Source organism: Elaeis guineensis, chromosome 2, assembly GCF_000442705.2.
Source record: "Elaeis guineensis isolate ETL-2024a chromosome 2, EG11, whole genome shotgun sequence".
Taxonomy (NCBI): domain Eukaryota; kingdom Viridiplantae; phylum Streptophyta; class Magnoliopsida; order Arecales; family Arecaceae; genus Elaeis; species Elaeis guineensis.
In genome coordinates, this window is record NC_025994.2 from 81,139,161 (window position 1) to 81,162,867 (window position 23,707).

Consider the following 23,707-nt stretch of genomic DNA (forward strand, 5'->3'; position numbering starts at 1 on the left):
CCTTTAAATATGGAAGGCTAAAACGGTAAACTAGTGCAACTTTTTCACCATCGCTGCTCTCTAAAGACTTCCCCCTAAACCAATCTCTCTTGCGGAGAAAATCCAGAGGACGCCGTGCTCGTTTTATCCAACAAAAGGTACGTTTTTTTTGGTACATTTTTTTTGTAATAATATCAGCGGTGTTTCCCTACTCACTTCTGATTACAGTTTTCTCTTCTCGCAATCAGTATTCTCTCCCTTTTTTTCTTGACCTATGCGGGTGGAACCGGGGGAAGCTGATCGGATTCGTGGTTCTATTCGCTGAGACTTTTTTAATCTACCCCTCTCTCTCTCTCTCTCTCATTGAGTGAGGCTGGTAAATTATTTTCCTTTTTATTTTTTAGCAAGGGTGATAAGATTCTTAATGATAATATTTTTTACATTGCAAATTAACTTCTTTATGTATTTCTTAATTTTTGATTTTTTGATTCTAATCGAAGTGTTTGCACCAATTCTGAATAATCTCATTGTAACACTGGAAACCCAAAGTTTAAATTATTTAACCATCATGTTGTGATTAATAGCAAATTTATGAAAACACGCTAATTGCTATTTTAGCATATACAAGAAAATTGTTGTTTATGTCAATGCTTCATCCTATGACAACGGATCAAGTGTTTTCAATATAGGTGGGCAATCGGACAGCACAATAAATGAGAACTATGTTTTTATCACTATAGTGAAGTTCAATTCATTGCCATCCAAGAAAGATCCTGGTTCTGCCCGTCTATATCTATTTCAGAATTGTTCCCTCTTGCAAGGCCACAGCTGATAAAAAGAATTCCATGGAAAAAACCAAAATTAATGACAATTGCTTGAAGTTATTTCTTATATGCTAGTTTTCCCAAAGTGTTACATGTCAGATTCCATTTTCTCTAATTATTGCTCATATTACAAAGAAGTAAAATAGAAATCCGTGGCCTCATGATAGACTGCCTTCCTTATATGAGCAATTGTTGTGTTAAGGGTTTCGACAGTCATGGTGAGAGAGATTAGTTTTTACATTATCTAAATACGGAAATTTCTATACAATAACTGTCTTTTTCAGAGTTTTGTCTGGTAGAATTATCTTCTTTCTCTATAAATGTATATTCATGCTTCTCCAACTCATTAATTCTCATGCATGCAGACCTTTGGGCGATTCGCTTGTCTGTTTGCCTGTTCTTTGTGCATCACCTGTGCTTGCTGACTCCAAAGTTCGTATCATTTAGCTTATTGTGAGAGCTGGGGCTAGTTGCTAGTTTTACCATAGAACTTCAAATTTCAAAGCATTTAAACTTATTTCCTTTGCAAAAATGCAGAATTTATGGAGCTGTAGAATAAGCATAAGAGTAGGACACTTTTGGAGGACTTGAAGGGCGCATGGAGTCTCTCATTTCAATTACTTGATACCAATAAAAGCCCTTGTTTTGCAAGTCTTGTGGTTTTGTATGGATCTGGCATCTTGATGTCATTAGTAATGTTTCCTGGCATGGGAATGTTTAAGCCTTTGCTTGGGTTTAAAGGATTCTCCTTTAAAAATATTTCTGCTGGTAAGTTTCTACCTTTTCTAGGTGTTCTCTTTGCATTTTGTGATGATACCGAAAACTCTTCTTGATCAATATTTATTTAGCTGTTGCAGGATTGAACCTGAAAACCTGTTGTCACACCTCAATTTATACAACTACACATCGTTCTTGGATCCATTCATCTGCAGAATGTTTGCAAGGTGTTCATTCTCCAGAACAGGAAATAGTGATTGCTTTAGGCAGCAATGTGGGTGACAGAATACAAAATTTCAATGAAGCCCTATGTTTGATGAAGAAATCAGGCATAAACATCACTAGACACAGCTGCTTATATGAGACAGAGCCTGCTTATGTCACAGACCAGCCCCTTTTTCTAAATTCTGCAATTAGAGGTACTACAAAACTAGGACCCCATGAGTTACTGAAAGTACTTAAGCAAATCGAGAAGGATCTGGGACGTACTGATGGAATAAGATATGGTCCAAGACCAATTGACCTAGACATTCTTTTTTACGGGAAGCTCAAGATCGAGTCTGAGGCTCTTACTGTGCCTCATGAACGCATATGGGAGAGGCCGTTTGTAGTGGCTCCTCTTATGGATTTGCTAGGATCATCAATTGATAGTGACACTGTAGCAAGTTGGCATTCTTTTTCAAGAAAAAGTGGTGGCCTATTTGAATTATGGGAGCACCTTGGTGGTGAATCCTCAATTGGAAGGGAAGGATTAAGAAGAGTTTTACCAATAGGAAGTGTCCTATGGGACTGGTCAAAGAGAACCCATGTCATGGGTGTGCTCAATGTGACCCCTGACAGTTTTAGTGATGGAGGGAAGTTTCAAGCAGTGGAAGCTGCAATTTCTCAGGTCAGGTTGTTGATCTCAGAAGGGGCAGATATTATTGATATTGGTGCCCAATCCACACGCCCATTTGCAAGTAGGCTGGCTGCTGATGAAGAACTTCAGAGGCTGATTCCTATATTGGAAGCAATTATACAAATTCCTGAGGTAAAAGGGAAGTTATTATCAGTGGACACCTTCTATGCAGATGTCGCATTGGAGGCAGTGAAGAGAGGGGTTCATATTGTTAATGATGTCTCTGGAGGACAGCTTGACCCTAAAATTCTTACTGTAGTAGGAGAACTTGGTGTGCCTTATGTTGTGATGCACATGAGAGGAGATCCAACTACAATGCAAAGTAATGAAAATTTACAGTATGAAGATGTTTGCAAGCAAGTGGCTTCTGAGCTTTATGCAAGGGTGAATAGAGCAGAATTATCGGGGATCCCATTGTGGAGAATAATAATTGACCCTGGTGTTGGGTTTTCAAAGAAAACCGAACATAACTTGAAACTTCTAATGGGCTTGTCATCCATTCGAAGAGAGATGGGCAAAAAGAGCTTGGCTGCTTCATATGCACCAATCTTGGTTGGACCCTCCAGAAAAAGATTTCTTGGTGAGATATGTGATCGTACTGATCCTGTTGAGAGAGATCCTGCCACCATTGCAGCTGTCACAGCAGGGATTTTGGGTGGTGCTAATATCATTAGAGTGCACAATGTTGGCTTTAATTTGGATGCTGCTAAGTTCTGTGATGCGCTGCTTAAACAAAGAAAAACCAGTGGGATATATGTTTAGCAAGAGAAATTATCAACCTAAATACCATATTGGATTGAGGGTTCTAATGTAAGAGTAGCGATGAGCATGCAGTATATTCAGGTTCTAAATAATAGTTGTCTTAATGGGAAAATATGAGTTCAAAGTTCTAAGAACACTCCCAGGAAACCCTCTGATAAATCTGATGTATGATAGTTTATCAGGGTTATTCAATAATGATGAAAATGGATAGTTTCTCCTGTTGCTTATCCTGTGGAGGGAGTTGGCACCTGCACCTTGGATGGGCAGCTGGAGTGGGTGATTGTCTAGTGCCTACAGTGACGACCCAATTTTGTGGTTATTGCTTAACATGGTGATAATTTTTGTTGTTTGGAAGTAAAATATGGTTTCAGTTCTTTTGATTCTATATTTCCTTTTTGCTTAAATATTCTATTGTTATAAAGATGAATTATTTTGTCTCATAATATTAACTTTAAGGGTGGCAATGCTTCACTGTTTAACTTGATTCAAATCATTATAAATCGGCTTACATTAACTGTTTAATAAAGTGGTCAGATTTGGGTCCAGATTTTGTCCTGTTTAATAACTAGATCGGATTCGGATTGTCTGATTTTTTATATATATTGTATTCGACTCAACCCGACTACCGCTCCTAATGGGTCTCGTGGATGACAACTCTTTTTACCAATCATAAGTAGTTTTCTTATCTTCATTTTTATGTGGAACTGTGCAAAAAAATCTGCATTTTCAGGACCTAGTGTTTTCCTGAGACATTGGAGCAACTTCTGAGCCTTCTATTTTTGTCCCTATCTCGAATTGAAAGATATGGATTGCTCCCCCCTCCCCTTTCAAAAAAAAAAAAGAAAGATATGGATTGCAATTGCTAGTTGTAGGTTCATTATATGTTGCATATAGTAGAAGATGGAAGTTACTGTTTGTCCTGCAATATTCTTTTTTTTTTTTAAATGTTGCATAATTTTATATATTGAGAAGTTGAGAATGATTGAGAATGATTTCTGAATTCAGAAATCAGAATCCCAAATTATGCAGTGCCTTGTCTACTACGAGAGCTGTTAAGCATCCTGTTTCATGAAAGTTGTCCAACTTTTTTCATCATATGGTAAAAGATACATGACAATTAGTGTCTCCAAACACTGACTAATGTGCAAAATTAAACCGGATTCACAAAGTATTATATTTTATATATTTAATTCCTTTGTGATGAGGGAATGCAAACTTGTATAATTTTGTTTGAGATTTTTTTGCCTATCTGAAACCTGAGTTTTATGAGGTTCTAGGATCTGCTTCCAATTCTTTAACCGGACTTTAATGCATCAATTGTTTTAGTGGTCCTTATATCATTGTCTGCATGGCTTTTCTTCATTTAAACTTCGAGGACTTTGAGTTGGCGGAGCCTATTTACGTATGCTGCATTGACGCGCGGGAGAACCATTTCCCTTGGTGAAAATAATTTGATGCCTCTTCCCTAGCTGACCTCGAATATGTCGAGACAATCATTGCTACATTTTCCGCCCATTAATGGCGGAGTAATGCTGTGGGCAAAATCAGAAACTTGGTCCATGCTATTAACACTCTCGGTGACTTTACCAAACCAAGTGTCACCCACCAACATTGTGCACTTCAGTTCGGCAAAGTAATTTAGCAAATATTATCCCAATTTTGGGCCATACATGACAGTATATGTAATTACATAACCAAGCTCATGAAGGAAAATTCTAATTTATGGAACTAGTAATAAGTGAGTATAACAATGAAACATGGACCAATTGACATGCAAAGCCCCGTCGAAAAGAAGAAAAGGATGCAGAGGGCGGCGTTGTTTTTATCATTCAAGGACTGGACTTCATATTGCTGGTGGCAGTGGGCTTACATCTCTTCCAACCTTTCTTCCGAGAAGCTAAGCTTCGTGCTATTTGCATAAGCATTATCTGTACTAGGTAAGAGCTGTGGACAGAAAAAATTCTCATCGGGGAAAAATTTGCCACCATCATCGGTTGGATCCAGGATGATATGAGATAGTTAGAGATCCATCCACTCCTTCATGACATCTGAACGTGTTTTCGTGATTTTATCGTGGTATCTACTCAGCATGTCCTTCGGAAAACAAACAATGCTGTTGATTGGACTGCCCTTATATGGCTTAGTACACTGATGACTGAACTTTGCATTGGGGTTAGACATGCTCATGAGCTTTGAAAGATATTTTATTTTTTAATTTTATGGATTGTACTTATATTAGATTGGTGTAAATGCCTGTATATATCAAGAAAAAGAAAGAAAGAAAGAAAGAAAGAAAAAAAGAAAGAAAGAAAGGATAAAATTGATGACACGCTGATGCTTGAGCTACCAAATCTCCACTATTGTAACGCCAGAGCTTGGGGGTTGCAACTCCTTTTCCCTATCTTTTTCCTACTTGTTTCCTCTCCTTAGTTTAGCTCCCATTCGTCACAACTGCAGAACTCTAGTTTCACTTATCACGGTAATTTTTGGATGGTGTGAGTGAAACAGAGCTTTGCTAATCATCCTGGTGACAGAATAGTAACATGCAGTTCAGTCAAAATTCTATTAAATCGTATAGGCCAGTGACAGGCGCTTAGCTCACAGAATTGTTACTTCTCTGTTCATAGGCTATGGATTTATGTCTAGTTGAGTATTCCAGAACTATATGCATACTTTGTCACTTTTTAATCTATTTGGATGGGGACTGGAACTTAAGGAGATCCTTTTCCTAGCCAAAAGCTAGGTTGGACAAATTCCCAGTCCAAAATTTAACTAAATCATACATGAATCACCTGAGACAACCTGATTCAAACCGCTTATACTTCATAACGTATCCAAGATACGACATTGCTGAGACATCAATGTCATTTATCATGAGAATTATTTGCATCACCTGGTGGTGATAAAACTATTCTTTCCATCATCTCTTTGAAATGACACGTACAACCATCTTGTTGCCACTGAATAAATTGTCAGCGCCCAATAGTTCCTTCCTCTCACTCTTTTTCCTTGTACCTTTGTACTGTATGTTTTAATGCCTTTTCATCTCCAACTCTTGAAGCACTTCCCCTTGTTTTTTCTGACACGGAAACATATATAATACATGTTAATTCTAAATTTTATTATTTAATGTCTATGACCTCTACAACTATAATGGAGACATTTAGAAAGTCTCTTTAATTACCTCCCAAAAGTAGGACCTTCCATTCTCTCTCTCTCTTCCCCCCACCTCCAGCTGGACTTGAGGTGGTTGTAACTTGGAAGGCATCGAAAGATCACAGCCATCCACGTAACCTCTCGTGTGCATGGTACTGTACGTGTCCAGCTCTAGCTATGAACTTACTTAAGGAGTTTGTTAGACACTCGTTCAAATGCCGGCCTACTAGTCCTAAGGCTAAAACTAACGCCCACTGACACGAGTAAAGAAGGAAAGCTTGTCTCTTCTGTCATTGCCGTCCTAACGAGTTATTGGTCTCCATCCTGCATTTCTACAGAAGTGCAGATCTAGAGCTCTTTACACAAACTGCAATGGAAATGAGTCTTGCACCTTCCTTCTTTGCCAATGCTAGACCAATCACAAAGCTTAGACCTTTGGCCATTTTTCTTGTGGTCTTTGTTCTCTCCTCTACTCTAATCTCAACAGGTCAGCACCAATTTTGCATTTTTAGTTTTCATTCTTCTCATATGCTTCACTACTCTTCTAAAAATACGATCTTTTGGATCCTGCATTGCTCTTTCTGTTAAATGTGTCATTGTGGAAATGCGATGATGGCATTTCAGTTATATGGTTGTTGACATCGGAGAAAAATCAAGAATAGGAGTTTCTCTCTCCTCTTATTTTTTGCGACATATCAATCTAAATCAGTTTCAGCAATTTGTTCAATGTAAGGAGAAAGATTATATAATTCCTGTAAAATGTATTATTATTGAACTGGAAATAAAAGAGAATTGAGGAAGGAATTCTATTTGGCGTATGCATATGCATGTGTGTGTGATTATAACAAATATAGGGTATAAGACACATTACCTGATTTGATGCCCAGGCTTGTAAAATGAAGACCAAAACCATTGGACATGATCTATAAGGTCTAAAATACCTGTGTGCAAAAACTCACATGTCGTGCCAAATGTATAGTTCTAGTGACACAATACAATATGTAGATTTCACAGTGATAAGATTCATAGGTTAAGGGTTTTCAAAAATATATGAACATTTGAAAATAGCTATCGTATGCCTTGTAAATCACATCCAATGGTTTAAATTTCCAATTTCCGGTCATCAACATTGGATCTTACAGTGAGTGTAAAATTTTCTTCACGCATCTTTTGTGTATTCTAATAGCAAGTGCAGGTGTGCACACACCGGCACAGATTTAAGCATTTAATATTTTGACATATCAGTATTTAGAAATCAATGCATTTGGTTGATCTGGTATCCAGGTGCTCACTATCAAAGTATTTCAGACTAATGTGATGTAATAATTTACTTTTGAAGTATCACAGATGACAAAGAATTGCAGTTCTTTAATTAATTGAGACAGATTGGGATATATATTTGTTAATGGTCAAGAGCATGATACATACCACATTTTTCTGCAACATATATTTCTTCAATGAAAGGGCTTTCAGATGAATATTATTTTGGCTGAAAAGACTATTTGATTCTGAAAATAAGATAGGAGGTCCACTTTAAATTGCCAATCACTGATTTTTTTTTATTTTTTATTTTTTGTGGCAAACTTGGATGTTGGGTTTCAAAGAGAATCATGCTCAGTTGCTGTCAGAACTTTCACCTTTCAGATTGAGGGGAGCATTTATTTAAACAAGTGGTCAATTTGCTAATTAAAATATGCTTTTTGTTACAAAGACCGCTTTATCTTTCCAGATTAGGAGTTCTGCTTTATGATACAGATCTAAAATTTTAAATCACAACAGGTTCCTATTTTAGTTATGAGAGCTCCATTATTTCAGAATGTTAATGAGTTACAGCTCTTGTGAAATTTTCTTCCATTCAATTTTTCTTAAAAAAAGACACAGAGTTTGGACTTTGATGTGCAATTCTTTGTTCATTTATGAAGTGGTTTCACTTTAACGTGCCTCCTCTTTTGCCTTTACAGAAGCTTATGATGCACTTGACCCAAATGGAAATATAACAATTAAATGGGATATTATGCAGTGGACTACTGATGGCTATGTTGTAAGTATACTGCAATCGGATGTCATGAAAAATCTTCTGAATGCCCAATATTTTCTCTATGACATAACATTGATCTTTCATCTAGTATCGATCCAACACCAGTTACATATGACAATGCTGAGACTAGGAGATCTGTTCTCTTAATTCTTTTAAAATCCTTCTGAATCAGTGGCGTGCCAATTTAACAAAGTGATGTCATCAATCTTTGCAAAGGGGTAGCAGACATGCAGTTTTCACTTGTTATGATGCCAATATCTAGGATACCAGCTAAAAATATTTACGAATAACATGTTTCCTCAGGCTGTTGTTATGGTATATAATTACCAACAATACCGTCATATCGAAGCACCAGGATGGACGTTAGGATGGACTTGGGCAAAGAAGGAGGTCATCTGGTCAATGGTCGGGGCACAAACTACCGAGCAGGGTGATTGCTCAAAATTTAAAGAGAACATCCCACATTGTTGCAAGAAGGATCCCACAGTAGTTGATCTGCTTCCAGAAACTCCGTTTGGCTTGCAGATAGCTAATTGCTGCAAAGGAGGAGTGATGAGTTCAGTAGTTCAAGATCCAGGCAAAGCTGCTAGTTCCTTCCAGCTTAGCGTAGGCTTAGCAGGGACGAGCATCAAGACCGCAAAAGCACCCAAAAACTTCACATTTAGAGTTCCAGGGCCTGGATATACATGCGCAAACACAGAGACTGTCGAACCTAGTAAATTTGTTTCAAAGGATGGAAGGAGAAAAACACAAGCTCTGAGTAAGTTACAAACTTAAAATTTTCTTCAGTGTTCTACTTGATGGAGAATCTTGCTCGAAAGAGTTTTGCTTAAGTTTAGCTTTATAGTCGATTTCAATAATAGTAGAATAAGAACTGTAAGAAAAGAAGAGATCACATGGTTCAGATGAGTTGACCTGGTCCTCTTTCAAGCTCTGGATTGTTTTTGCTATGGCTCTTATTCTAATCATCTTTCTCTGAGGTTTCAAGTTATCGGTTTATAATACCCTTTGCTTATGGCCATCTTTGATTATCCTAATAAGCCCAATCAGAAAATGCATTATTATATAATCAACCAAAAATTCTCATGAAACTTGAAAAAACTTATACCGCATTTATGCTGGTAACCAGTAATGCCTACAAGATAATGGTATTTGTGTGTTTTCTTGATGACAGAGCCACAAGCTTGATGATCATCAGCCCCTTTGTAACTATGAAACTTCTTGATTATAAATGTTTCTTAGTTGCAACTATAAAACTGTAAATTAGGTATTTTCAAATTTCATGCAACAAGCAGAGCTGATTAAGATCTCATCATCAGTTCTATTGGTAGCTTGTCAGTTTAAGTTATTTTAACACTGAAGTTGTGGATTGGTTCAGCAGCTGAAGAAATTTAAAAGTCCTTCATAAAGCTTAAGTTTTTGTGACCATCTAATTGCAGTGACATGGAAAGTTACATGCACATATTCTCAGTTCCTCTCCCAGAAGACTCCGACATGCTGTGTCTCCCTTTCATCTTTCTACAATGACACCATAGTCAATTGCCCAGCATGCACTTGTGGCTGCCCAAATAACCTTACCAAACCAGGAAGCTGTGTGGAGTTAGTTCTAACCCTAGTATTTGAATTATATTCACTTGCAAGCTATGCTCAATTCTGATATGTGGTTCTGTACACTTTGACAGGGGGAATTCACCTTACCTGGCTTCTGCTGTCAATGGCCTTGGCAAAAGCAGCTTCACTCCTTTGGTCCAGTGCACTTCTCACATGTGCCCCATTAGAGTGCACTGGCATGTTAAACTTAACTATAAAGAATATTGGCGTGCAAAGATCTCAGTCACAAATTTCAACTATCGGATGAATTACACACAATGGAACTTGGTCATGCAGCACCCTAATTTCAATAATCTCACTCGAACCTTCAGCTTCAATTACAAGGCACTGACCCCTTATGGAACAATAAGTAAGTTATCATTGCAATATCCCCTAGCGCGATTGCTTGTCTTGCTGATCTAATTGGCAAAGTGTGCACTAGATATGCAATAGGTTGTATAGAAGCATCAGGAGTACCTTATTTATCCATCCTGGTTCTTTCTGGGAGTGGATACATAGCACCCAACTTCCTCAATAACACAAAGCATTTTGGATTTGGTCTTCAGATGATACGGCGATGATGTGGGGCATAAAGTTCTACAATGAATTGCTTATGGTAGCTGGTCCAATGGGAAATGTACAGTCAGAGCTTCTATTCCAGAAAGACCCGTTAACCTTCACTTTTGGGAAGGGATGGGCCTTTCCACGTCGCGTATACTTCAATGGTGAAAACTGCGTCATGCCACCTCCAGATGCATATCCATGGTTGCCGAATGCAAGTCCTCTATCAAAGAGTCCCTCAATTGTCTCAATCATAGTCTTCTGGACTGTTCTGGCTTGCTTTCTAGTCTATGTCTAGTTTGGTACATTTAACTTATGGTGATATTCTAGGTTATCCTCACATGAATGTCTGAAATCTCTTAAAAATAAGTTTTACTGTCACTGGAGCATGGCATGTGTATTCATGGGACACAGTTGTGGAAACATGGAGCTTCACCAATGCAGAAGTCCAGTGTTTGGGATGTATGGCAGAATAGATGTATATCGATGATTTCATTTCAGTACAAACTTAGATACTGTAATCAGTTATTCCAATTGAGCCTAGCTTCTTATAATTCAGTTTGCTTATGCAACTACCTTAGTTGTAGGAAAAAGGAGTCTGGTTTTAGTTGTCTTAGAAGATTTTGTAACCAGGAAAAGGAGTTATTTATGGCCAAAGAAGGAAAGCTGAACGTCGATAATTTGCTAATGTGAGTCCAATGTACCTTATTTGCTGCAGTTGGTGGTTGAGTTTTAGCTTGTTGGGGTCTACCGTATTTCATATGCCCCTTTCATTTGCAGGAATATGTGGGATGATGTTAATTTGCTGCCAATAGAAACAATACAGCATAAAATAGATGGTAGAAGACTGTACACTTCAGTGAGAGTTAGAGTTGTCTATTAATTGCTCCATCTGACAGTTTCTTTTTTCGACTCATATCAGATCACACATAACTCATATGACCAGCATGGAGGAAGCATGCTCTTCGTGTAGAACTGTCATGGAAATTATACACCTAGGATTAATGTAATCATCCAAAGAAGAGATCATGAAGAATTCTCGAGTGGTTTCCTCTGATTTTCTGAAATGCTTTAAAGAGTAAATATTTGATGGTCCACCTATTTTTTCGTTTTTTGGCTCTAGATTCTCCTGAAACAACATAAATACTTTCATACTGACATAAGTAAGTCCTTCGAACATATTTCCAGATATTAGCTCCTACTTGACTTGATACTGTTGGTTGATTCCAGCAGATTATAAGATGCAGATTCAAGAACCAAGATTGCCCGCTAAGACCACCAAAATGGTAAGTATAAATAGGGAATCACTAACAACAACGTGATGGATGGGGGCTAACAGAACCCAGAAAAACAAATTGCATGGAGAGAGGAATGCTTCATTTTCTTGGCTAACAACACCAAAGCTGCTGATGGAGCAATAAAATGTTTGGTTTTCTTAGAGCTTTCAAGGTTTGGCTTGTTATGTTTGTTTATCTCTAATCTGGGCATTACTTGAAAGTATAGTTTGCAATGATGGTTTTGGTACCCTTATTGGTACTACGCTGATAAAGCATAGGTACAAGTCGGTGAATGGTACCGAAATTCAGTATGCCTCCCGTACCAAGTATGAGATCATTTTAGGTACCGTACAAAATGCCCGGTACCGAGTAGTATGGTCCTTTATGGCATGCCACCTGGTATGGTGCATAATGAAGTTGCATGTTTTCTGGCAATTGGTCGATCGGAAGTGCATAACTAAGGGATAAAAAGGAAGAATGATCAGTCTATTTTGTGGTAAATTTGGTCTGTTGAATTGATTTAGTTATAGATTACATTCCCCTCTCTTGATAGGAGAGCAAGCTGTTTCCCATGAAGTGGTTGCAATGTTTTACTAAAGAACTTTTCTCGTCAATGTCAATTTGATATGAAAGAGATACATTTTATTGTTGTCACAATAGTCTGATGATGTAGTTTGGAAAGGAAGAGTTGGACCAAGCAAGCAAGCCCCATCCAAAGATTATCAACTGAATTTCTAACCCTCAGAGAAATGAAAATTTTACAGGGGCTGCATTGGTCATACGTGTGTGTGTGTGTCCGATACAATTTCGGATGAGTTAGAGATTTGGGGTCAACAGAGAGATTTCTTCCAATATCATAATAAGCATTCCTTCTGATCTGAAGCCATTCGAGGTGCCTAGGTATCACAATTGGCTACCAGACAAAGCAGCCAATTTGTTCATACAACTGTGGCATTGGCCTTCAACAGTAATTCGTCCAATCCACAGAAGACCACATTAGAATATTCTCTTTCAGACCATGTAATCTATCGTAATAAGCTTTCTTTGATTTTATTTTTCTCACCAAGTTCCAAACACCACTAACAGTGTTACCGAACATAAACAATGTTACCCAAATATTTTTTTGGCAAAAAGTCAACTGATTTACTTTTCCAGTTCTAAACAACCATTGTCACGGAAGTTACAATATGAGTAATGACAACTGAATACTCTGAAAGAAAACACAACAGAACCTTAATTTTTTATAGTCTAACAAACAGACAGCACACAAAAGTCACTTTTAAACACGGTCTTCTTCAGTGTGAATTCTAGAGTGTAGATGGTTCAAGCATTCTGTTGTTTCAAGGCCTCTGCTTCAGCTGCAGCCATAGGATCAGCCTTTGTTTCCGTTTCTTCTTCCTTCTCTCCTTCTCGCTCTTCAGCCAACTTCTTCCTATGCAGCTCCTCTGCTGCTTTCATGGCAGCTTGCTGTTCTGCCTGCAGACGCTGCATTTCCTCCTCCTGTTGTTGCCTCTCAAACCATGTATCAGCATCCGCCCAAACTGAACAAGACAAAGATGTCAATTAGACTCACCTGGAATAGGAGAATCACTTCCTTCTAAGAAGTCTAAAATCATTTCGATCAAATGATTACATCCAAAGTTGCAGGGACAGAGCATTGCCACCAGAAACCGAGATGGTGTTGGTAATGTTATGCTAGGTAAGTGTGTTACAGTTTGTAAATTGTTGATGGACATGAACATACCATCATGTAAAGTAGAAATATACTGTCAGGTCAGGCACAGAGTGCTGGCTCAGAATACGGTATCTAGTATAGTTATCCTAGTTCATAACTCACATAACCAGCACTGCCTCATGTACCAGCATAGTTATCCTAGTTCAGAACTCACATAACCAGCACTGCCACGAGTATCAAATTAATCCAAACACTATGTAAAAGCAGTTTATTTCCTGGCTTTTAAATTTCCATTGCAACCCCAATTAGATTTCTCCCTCCAAAATCTATGCTATGCTAAACTTTTATGAAAAAGGATTCTAACATTTCTAGACTCTTGGAAGGAGTTTAAGAGGAAAACTCTATTCTTAGGTAAGAATTTCAATGATTCAATGCATAATAAGAAGCACATTCTCCAAATCCCAATACATAGTGACATATTGGTCATAGAAACACTAATCTAAATTAAGAACATAATAAACGAATATCTAAAATCTTTTGTAGCAACCACATGCATTTGCAATGGCATTATGGCTAGTGGTATAAAATCTTTATAATTAACTCATTGCAGTATTTCCAAAACATCATCCTTGCATCAGTTTCATGAAAACACCAAGTGGTGGCTAAATGGTATCGCAATATGAACTACAAGAAAAGCAATCCAAAAAATAGAAATGCTAAAATTGGATGCTACAGAACGTGACAAATGATAGTCCCATAAAATCAGAAAATCAATATCAAAATTAAGCTTTAGCTATGTATGGTTCTCACTTTTTCTTCTTGTTCTTTCATTTGAGCCAAATAACTGATGCAAGCATACAAGGATCACACCACTCTTTCAAAAGACTAGAACATGTTGTTGAGCAATCTGCCTCAGTTCACTAGGAAATCCTGACCCCAGCAACACTGTATCTCCTTGATCCTAGCCAAATTGGCTTTGCCACTCTCTCTCTCCCGCACTCTCACTAAAATTTCTTCTATAATGCATTATTTCTTGCTTGGCTAAAAAATGATGGCTAATTTCTACAACAACCAGCCTAACATTTGTTATAATCATTCTCCTATAGACAATACAATTTACGGGAACGACAAAGATTTCAGCTCGATTCCTATGCAAAAACTCTGAAGACCACCAATATAAACCTCGCCCACAATTTTGAAGAAAGGGTGAGAAGGGAAAGTAACAACCAATTTAGGGTTTAGCGTCAGATTGGTGAGGTTTTTTAGTTTTCTGGCTTTTTTCTCTTTTTTTCCTTAAAAAAATATAGAAGAGCAATCGAATAAGCAATGAGGCATGGCAATCGGACAACTTATCAACAGAGTTGAATCCAAATAACGAAAGAAGTCCAATTGTAACAGGAAAAACAAAAAGGAAAAAGGGAGAAAGGAGTAAGGAACGCACTGGGTTGGGCGGCCCAGCCCTGCTCGCCTCCCTTGATGCGCTCGGGGAAGGCGTAGTTGACGGTGAGGACGCGGCCGTAGAGCTCGGCGCCATCCATGTTGTCCATGGCGGCGGCGGCGTCCTCGCGCTCGAGGAAGGTGACGAAGCCGAAGGAGCGGTGCTTCTGGGTGGCCTGGTCCAGCGGGGTCTTGACGTCCTTTATGTCCCCGAACGGGATGAATGCCGAGTGCAGGATCGACTCGTTCACCTCCTCCGCCAGCCCTCCTGTCGGTGTAGGTTTGTTAATTTTTCTTTTTTTTAAAAAAAAAATTTAATTTCATTCAGGAATGAACAGAACAAGAATAAAACGATGAATGTATTCTATCACAGAGGCATATCATCGAACGGCTTACCTACGTAGAGAGTGTTCTTCTGCACCTGGAGGTTCATGGCAGTGCACTTGTTCCTCTTCTCGTTGTTCCGCGGACTCCCGTTTCTTCGCATATAAAGCGGCGACACGTGAGGTGCACGTGACGTAGAGTGCGTTTGGGATACTTCGAGTGGCATGCACGTGATTCAAAGACCGGAGGATGGATCCCCAAGGTACCAACGGTGATCGAGTATCCACGTTGAGAAGGTTATAGCCGTTGAATGAACAATGATGTATTCTACCAAAAAGAAAAAAAAAAAGCAATGATGTATAGATTTAGAATCTCTCTCCAATGATCTGTGAACGTGCGCGCGCATGGTCTTTGACACAATTGCTCTTCAGATTTTTTTAATTTTTTACATAAAGCATCTTATTTATTTTTCCTTCGTATTAGACTAGCAAGTAACCCATATTATGGAACAAATTTTATGTAAATAATAATAAAAAATAATAAAAAAATAATATTTTTTTAAAATATATAATTTATATTTTTAAAAAATTATTTTAATCCTATTTCTATTCTTCAGAAACATATAATCATTCAATACAAAATAATTGATACTTAATAGTGATACAACAAACAACTACATACATCATGTATAAGATATTAAATATTATTTCTATCTAGAACTTCATCTTTAGTTTTAAAATTCTATTTTAAACTAGTATAAAGACAATAATAAATTTTTTAAACTACCAAGTAATAGTAAAAAATAATTTATAAAAAATAATATATTTTAATAAATTTTATTAAAAGAGAAAGATAGAATTACCTTAGCTATTTCAAGTTTCCCATCTGATTAAGATGGATCTAAAGCCTTTCATCTAATTGAGACTCCTGCGAATAAAAAAAGTAAAGAAATAATTAGAAAAAAATACACAAAAAATCAATAAAAATAAAGAAAAGATGAAAAAATTAAAAGATAAGACTTTTTTCTACATCGATTTAAAATTTATTTTTTCTACTAAACAAAATCTATAAAAATAAAAATATATTTTTGAAACATAATAAAAAATTAATAATAAATAAAATGACAATGAGATTCATAGTCTTACATGCTGAGTGCGGTCAATAATTTTATTATATTGTATTGAACCCAAGTTCGTATATTGATTTAAGCAATTCTGGTTTCTTGATAAATTTTTTCAAATTTTCTTTCTATAAAATTTCAACAATATTCATTCATATAATTATAATTAAGAGAAAATCAAATATTTATAAAAAAATTTAAATAATTAATTAAAAATAAATCTTAAATATATTTTAAAATATTTATAGAATGGAGGTCCATAATTAGGGCTATAAAATTAGAATCATTAAAAGTCATGTAATTTTTTTATTTATTAATAAATTAATATAAAGTAAAATACAATGAATACATTCTTAAAGATATCTACTCAATAGATAGATTTGAAACTATAAAATCTTCCATAAAAAAAGATAGTTGTAACTCACTTCTTTTTCTAATAAAAAAATATTTATACTATAAATATTATTTTCATTATTGAAAAGTCTATTGAGATAGTAAAAAAAATTATAATTTTTAAATTAAATTTATACTAATAAATTTTTCTATTAATATTTAATTATCTTCAAGCTGTCCAATCTTGAAATCAAATTAACATCAAAATAATAATAAAATTTTAAATTATCAAATAATATTAAAAAATAATAGATTTCAATAAATTTTATTAGGAGGGGGAGAAAGAGTTACCTTGTATGCTCCAAGCCTCCTATCCAATTGAGATGGATCTAAAATTTTCTATTCAACCACTCTGAATCTCCCATCCAATTAAGATTCCTACAAATAGAAAAAGTAAAGAAAAGATCAGAAAAAAATATAGAGAAAATCAATGAAAACAAAAAAAGGTGAAAAAATTAAAAGGCAAGATATTTTTTCACATAGATTTAAAATTTATTTTTTTTTATGAATCAAAAGCTATAAAAATAGTAATATATTCTTGAAATATAATAAAAAGTTAATAACAAAAAAAATGACAATGAGATTTACAGTCTTATCTACTGAGTGCGATTGATAACTTTGTTATATTGTATTGAACCTTAAGTTCATATATTAATTTAAACAATTCTGATTTCATGATAATTTTTTTAAAATTTTTTTAATAAAATTTCAACAATATTCATTTATGCTATTATAATTAAGAGAAAAATCAAATATTTATAAAAAAAATTTAAAAAATTAATTGAATATAAATTCTAAATATATTTTAAAATATTTATAGGATGGACGCCTATGGTTAGGGCTACAAAGCTAGAATCATTAAAAATATTTGATTAAAAATTCTAAAATTTAATATTTTTTTCTTAAATCTACAAACATCATACACATCATATTTTTTTAGAATAATATTTTTATCTTGATCTAAAAGTTTATTTAATTTAATTTGAAATACTAAATATAATAAGAAAAGAATAACCATCTAAATGATCAAATACTCCATAGTTAAGTGATATGAGCAAATATAACTAAATAAATAAAATTATATAAAAATATATAAAAAAATTACTTAATAACTTACTCTAATTATAAATAATATAATAAAATAAATTTTAATAAAATAAAATTTAAAAGTCTTATAATTTTTTATTTATCAATAAACTAATATGGCAAAATATAATTTGAATACCTTCTTAAAGAAATTAACTCAATAGATGGATCCAAGACAATAAAATCATCCACAAAAAATAGGTAACTATAACTCACTTCTTTTTCTAATAAAAAAATATATCTATACCATATATATTATTTTTATTATTGAAAAGTCCATTGAGATAGTAGAAAAATAAATAATTTTTATATTAAATTTATATCGATAATTTTTTTACCATCATTTAATTATCTTCAAGTTGTCTAATCTTGAAATCAAATTAACATCAAGACAATAATAATTTTTTTAAACTACCAAATAATAGTAAAATATAATTAATAAAAAATAATAGATTTTAATAAATTTTATTGAGAGGGAGAGAAAGAATTACCTCTTTTGCTCCAAACCTCCCACCTGATTGAGATAGATTTAAATTTTTCTATTCGGCCACTCCGAGCCTCCCACCTGATTGAGACTCCTATGAATAGAAAAAGCAAAGGAAAAAATTGAGAAAGACATAGGAAAAATCAACAAAAACAAAGAAAATGTGGAAAAATTAAAAGGCCAGACCTTTTTCCGCATAGGGTGATCGATTTCTTTCTCTTTTTCAAAGATCTATGGGAAGAAAAGCACCTGAGGGAGATCAGAAGGGAAGGTCAATATCGGTGACAATAGGGGAAAGGTGACGATGGAGACTAATAGAATGTGGCGACAAGGAGAGCAAGAAGGAGATCGACATACATCTAAGAGAATACCTGATGAAGATTAAAGAGGGAATGCGTATCGGTGACGATGGAGAGGAAGGCGATGATGGAGACCGATGGAAGGTGGCAGTAAGAAAAGCAAGGGATGGCTCGAGAAGGGTTCAAACAGGGTAGATCTAAGATTTTTCTTCTCCTTTGTTTATTCTTTCATCAGTTTTCTAAGTTTTCTAACATCATTTCTAAGTAGCTTGAAAGGGTTGCTACTGCAGATGCAGTAGTCCTTCACTCTCCCTTTTATTTTTTAGTTAGACTACATTTAAAGGATAATTAGAATGTGTTTGAGAGAAACTCTCATCAGTTTAGTAGTCTACAAGCATCATCTGAGGAGGTTTTGAAAAGGTTGTTGTTACATTTGCAGCAGCCCTCCACTTTTATTTATAAATTATTTAATGGATATAAAAGCTTGAGTAAGTTAGGAGGGTTTGGTTGAAAAGTATTTGAAAAATTTTGCATTTGATTTTTTCTCGTCAGGTTCTTAGGAGGTTGCTATTTGTAAGATCACAGCATTCCAATCCTAGAGGAAACAATCATTTGAGAAAGTATTTTTGAAAAATTGATGTTTCAAATGCAGCAACCTTCTCTGATCTTTGGAAAATATTGATGCAGCAAGATAGTGGATGAAATATAAAGAAAAAAGAGGAAAAAAATAGTTCACCATTTTGATAGGTTTCGATAGCAATTTTTTTTAATGGATAGATTGGCTTTGGTTTTCGGGTCTGTACTGGCGAGTAACAGATTTTTGCTCTTTATTTTGGGTTTCGAGTTATCAAATTTGGATATTAGATTTTGGGTTAATAGGTTAATAGGTTGATCCGTTACATGATTGGATTATTGGTTAATGGGTTAGCGAGATGGGTTAGTGGATTTCAGGTTATTGGGTCGATAGATCATGGTAGGGCTGGGATTTGGTTAGTGGTAGGGCTGGGATTAGGTTGGGTTAGGGTTAATAGTGGGTTCAATTAGGGTTAGAATTATTAGATGTATATCCCAGAAGTCAATTAGATCGATATATTAATTCTTTCTAGGATATAATTTTATACTTGATCTAATTAACTAGGGCAGTTATTCTATTCATGTAGTGTATGTGTCCATGAATCATCTAAAAAATTAATAGATGATGATACATATTCTCAAGAGTTGAAAATTTGAGACATGTGTTATTGTTGGTTAATTCTTAAATTACTTTCGATCGAAGAATCATCATGAGAACGGTGATTGATCCAATAAGATTGGTGCACGGATTGCTTCTCTTAAGATAGACGAATCTCGAATCTACAGTATAGAGATATTGGAACAAAAGTACAGATAGTTGTTAGAAAATAACAGTATTAAGTGTGACCAACATGAGAAGTTATTTGGATGTCTACTCACTTGTCAGTGACTTTCTCGATACTATAGTAGTGTGACTAGTTCTTTGACCTGCGGTGTCTCGACTGTTTACAATGAGATTACTGTAGTTTGACTACACCATAACTCGATTTTCTAGCCATACGAAGTCTTAAAGTGTATGTTGGCTGCAGTAAATTCATTGTAGGAATAGGATATGTATCTAGATGGGGTCTATCAATCTTAATAGTAAAGGAGTAGTCCAATATAATTTATGAGATTGAGTTCGGAAGATCTTGATTAGGATAAAATGAACGATGGAAAGAAGTTTCCATCAGATTTCATAAATAAACTCAAATCGAATAAATCTTATATATGATATATAATAGGATTTGATGAGTTTTTTATAACCCTCATCTTGTCAGAACTCACGAAAGAAAAACTGAATTACATGAAAACTCACCTAGAAGTTCATCCTTCTATTCTGTTGGATTGCCATTACATGTTGATAGGCATCATTGGTAGATTGTGTGACCAACAAAAATTATTTTGATGGTTAATAATTCTCGATTAGGAAGTTAGAATTGTTCGAATCCATTAAAAAAGTTTCAATGATATTTTGATGGAGATCAAAATATTTCTCACTATCAGGCAGAATAGAATCTATAGGGTCACACATAAAAGAGGTCCTGATTGATCGGATTGTTGAATCATAATTTTAAATCATAAATCATAAATAATCTTAATTATCAATTTAATTAATGATTTGACTAAGTTGTAAAAGTTACATTGAGGACTTACTAAGAGTTAGTAAGTTATACGAGGATTTACTAAGAGTTAGTAAGTTATACGATGATTAAATTATAATTATTATATATTATTTGATGAGATCAATTATTAGAATTGGATCCTAATAAATTAAATCAGATTTAATTTGATTAGTTTTGATTTGAGTTTGATTCAAATTAGATTTCATTAATCTAATGGGATTAGATCTAATGAATACTTGATCCAAACCTATTTAGATTAGGTTTGACCTAATCTTTATCCATATTTGATTTGAATTGGATCTTAATCAAATTAAATCAGATTTAATCCAATTAGATATGGTTCTAATTTGACTTGGATTAAGTTTCATTAGTCTAATGGGATTGTACTTGAATTATAATAAAATTCAAACCAAATAGAACTCAAATCAGATTTTAAATTGGACAAAGATTGGATCCTTATCCAAATCCTTTTGTGCCCCAATGCCCCACCTATGAAAAGGGATGCCCCATGATGTTTTCATGCAAGAAAAAAGAGGGCATGGTGGCTTGAGGCATGAGATCAAGGGAGATTGGCATGGAGATGAAGGATGGACACCCAAGGCTCTTTGGCGTGGAGTTTTTTCTACATGAGGAAAAAGTGGGCACCCCTCTTCCTTCTTATCCTTTAATTCTTATAACCAAAAGTTGGTTGTTAAAGATAACCTCTCTTCCTCTCTTCTTGTCTAAGAGTTGGACATGTCTCTCTCTTCCTCTCTCCCAAAGATATCCAAAAGTTGGACATGATTAAATCAGATTTGATCTAATTTAATTTTTTTACTCTATGAGATGGACTGTTCTCTACCTTTTCTAGATCTAATCCAACGGTTGGACAGAAAAAGAAGAAAGAGATTAGATCACTTATCTTCTTTAGTAGATCTTAGATTTTTTTTTTTGAGAAGAGAAAAGTGAAAAAAAATTAAATATGATCTGATTTCATCATCCTTCTATAGATCTATTTGATTCACTTGAGAAGAGAATCAAAAGATCCAACCAATTCGACAATCTAGGGAGTGATCTCTGTAAGGAAGCTAGCACCCTAGTGAGATCGAGTTTTCCTGATCAGATCAGTCTCGGTAGATATCTGTAGAGGTCGGATGCGTGTGTGACTCTGTAGGAACCTCATCAGATTACCACAGACCATCAGATCATGGTGAAGATCTACCTGCATAAAGATAAAGGTCTAACTCTAAATCTGATTTTATTTTTCAGCATCTTAATTTCAGCATGTGAACATTCCTAGCATGTGTAGATTAGATCTATATTTTATGCATGTTAGATTTAAAATTATTTTAAATCTAGATCAAATTCAAATTTTATTACATTCATGATTTTTAAAAATTAAAAATCTGTGTGTTTTGATCTTTGTATGTATATCCCAGATATGCGACATCCTTTAAGAGTCAGGTTAGAGTTTAGCTTGGGGTAAGGCTTAGAGAAGAATTAGGGTTAGGGTTCGGTTAAGTTTAGGGTTTCGATGAGGGTTGGCAGTAAGATTCGATTAAGGGTTACAGAGGAATTAGGGTGAGAGTTTGGTTAGATTTTGAGTTCCCAGGAGTGTTAGCAGTGGGTTGAGTTGAGGTTTGTTAGGGGGTTAGAGTTAGGATAAGGTTAGGGTTAGGTTAGATTTGGGGTTAGGGTAGGGTTCATTCGGTTGTCGGAGAATTGAAAAAAAATAAAAAAAAAGTGGGAGATGTTACCTATGAAAGGTGAGAGGCAAGATCTATACTCGATCAGCATCACTGATGGAGAATGGGCAAAGGAGGTCAACATGAAACATGGAGAGAAATTAGATAGGAGCAGCCGAAAAAGAAGAAGAAAAAAGAAATCCAAAAACAAAAAACTTATCTATTTGAGATGAGAGAGAGCTTTCCATGAAGATGAGCCATCGGAGGGATAGAGGAGGGCCAATGAGGATGGAGGGCTTCTCCTTTCAAGATCAGCCACGAAAATATTAAAGGTGATCAAACCATCACACCAAGTCCACTACATCCATCTCCACTCCATTATCCTCTTCCCAGATATCTCAGAGGCTATTGGAAAATTGACGTCGTGATTCTTTCACAAGAAAGATACAACCCCATCCATCAGAGTGGACTGTCGGAGTAGGGAGAGATTGGAGAGAGGGGGAGTGGAGCGTCTGAGGGAAGATAGATCAGAGAGAGAGAAGAGCATATCATCAAAGTGAACTATCAGAGTGAAGAGAGATCGGAAAGAGAGAGGGGTTGGACCGTCGGAGTAGAGAGAGATCAGTGGAAGAGGGGGCCAAAGATGAACAGTTCTGTAGTGGATATGAAGATTACGGAGGAGAGGAAAAAATATGGATCCACTGTGGATCTTTGCCGGATTTAGGAGGTAAAACACCTGAGGGAGATCAGAGGAGAAATTTGACAACGGTGATGATGGGGACGAAAGTGATAGCAGAGATCGATGGGATGTGGCAGCGAGGAGAGCAAGGAAGATGCTGGCCTCTCTTTTTCAGAGATATGCGAGAAAAAAACCACCTAAGGAAGATTAGACGAGAGAGCTAATCCAGTGATGATGGGAAGGAAGGTGACGGTAGAGATCGGCAGCAGGTGGTGGCAAGGAGAGCGAGGAGGAGGTGGACATCTGCAAGGGCTCTAGAAGGGTTGGAAGCAAAAAAAAAAAGAAAAAAAGTAGAGATCTGTGGAAAGCAAAGCATGTACGGGAGATTGGAGGGGCAAGCCCGATGCTGGTGAAGATCGAGAGGAAAGTGACAATAGAAACTAACGGAAGGTGACAGCAAGGAGAGCAGAAAGGACGTCGGCATCATGAGGGAGATTGAAGGAAAAAGGTTGATGCTAGTGATGATGGAGAAGAAGGCAATGACAGCGATTGGCGAGAGGTGGTGGC

General features: G+C 35.7%; 3 protein-coding genes across 8 annotated transcripts; 2 read left to right on the plus strand and 1 right to left on the minus strand.

Annotated features, from left to right (window-relative positions):
- Nucleotides 1-51: 51 nt before the first annotated feature.
- Nucleotides 52-3,644, plus strand: LOC105057066 (folate synthesis bifunctional protein, mitochondrial). Of its 5 annotated transcripts, none has more exons than XM_073251949.1 (5): nt 52-137; nt 228-355; nt 1,169-1,256; nt 1,341-1,571; nt 1,652-3,644. In XM_073251949.1, exons 4-5 carry the CDS (start codon nt 1,487-1,489, stop codon nt 3,178-3,180), a joined length of 1,614 nt encoding a protein of 537 aa, XP_073108050.1. In that variant the 5' UTR covers nt 52-137; nt 228-355; nt 1,169-1,256; nt 1,341-1,486; the 3' UTR covers nt 3,181-3,644. The 5 variants fall into 5 exon arrangements, with proteins under 5 accessions (XP_073108050.1, XP_010937823.1, XP_010937840.1 ...); XM_010939521.4 differs by having other exon boundaries at nt 1,169-1,235; XM_010939538.4 differs by having other exon boundaries at nt 1,169-1,235; nt 1,661-3,644.
- A 2,796-nt stretch (nt 3,645-6,440) lies between these two features.
- On the plus strand, nt 6,441-11,197 carry LOC105057090 (COBRA-like protein 1). Its single transcript, XM_010939548.4, has 6 exons — nt 6,441-6,823; nt 8,298-8,377; nt 8,678-9,134; nt 9,814-9,973; nt 10,057-10,334; nt 10,531-11,197. Exons 1-6 carry the CDS (start codon nt 6,709-6,711, stop codon nt 10,821-10,823), a joined length of 1,383 nt encoding a protein of 460 aa, XP_010937850.1. The 5' UTR covers nt 6,441-6,708; the 3' UTR covers nt 10,824-11,197.
- Nucleotides 11,198-12,895: 1,698 nt separating this feature from the next.
- LOC105057101 (uncharacterized) lies at nt 12,896-15,479 on the minus strand. 2 transcript variants are annotated; one of them, XM_010939560.4, is made up of 3 exons: nt 15,311-15,479; nt 14,919-15,182; nt 12,896-13,343 (listed from the first exon to the last, which is right to left on the minus strand). In XM_010939560.4, exons 1-3 carry the CDS (start codon nt 15,462-15,464, stop codon nt 13,126-13,128), a joined length of 636 nt encoding a protein of 211 aa, XP_010937862.2. In that variant the 5' UTR covers nt 15,465-15,479; the 3' UTR covers nt 12,896-13,125. The 2 variants fall into 2 exon arrangements, with proteins under 2 accessions (XP_010937862.2, XP_073108051.1); XM_073251950.1 differs by having other exon boundaries at nt 14,919-15,208; nt 15,311-15,389.
- Between the last annotated feature and the right edge of the window lie 8,228 nt (nt 15,480-23,707).

Excerpts from the sequence above, each read along its gene's own strand:
- LOC105057066 (XM_073251949.1), top strand. The coding sequence starts at position 1,487 with ATGTCATTAGTAATGTTTCCTGGCATGGGAATGTTTAAGCCTTTGCTT. Across the intron at positions 1,572-1,651 it reads CTTTAAAAATATTTCTGCTG|CTGTTGCAGGATTGAACCTG; the intron begins GTAAGTTTCTAC and ends ATATTTATTTAG.
- LOC105057090 (XM_010939548.4), top strand. The coding sequence starts at position 6,709 with ATGGAAATGAGTCTTGCACCTTCCTTCTTTGCCAATGCTAGACCAATC. Across the intron at positions 8,378-8,677 it reads GGACTACTGATGGCTATGTT|GCTGTTGTTATGGTATATAA; the intron begins GTAAGTATACTG and ends ATGTTTCCTCAG. Across the intron at positions 9,974-10,056 it reads AAACCAGGAAGCTGTGTGGA|GGGGAATTCACCTTACCTGG; the intron begins GTTAGTTCTAAC and ends ACACTTTGACAG.
- LOC105057101 (XM_010939560.4), bottom strand. The coding sequence starts at position 15,464 with ATGCCACTCGAAGTATCCCAAACGCACTCTACGTCACGTGCACCTCAC. Across the intron at positions 15,183-15,310 it reads GAAGAACACTCTCTACGTAG|GAGGGCTGGCGGAGGAGGTG; the intron begins GTAAGCCGTTCG and ends CTACACCGACAG. Across the intron at positions 13,344-14,918 it reads GGGCTGGGCCGCCCAACCCA|TTTGGGCGGATGCTGATACA; the intron begins GTGCGTTCCTTA and ends TGTCTTGTTCAG.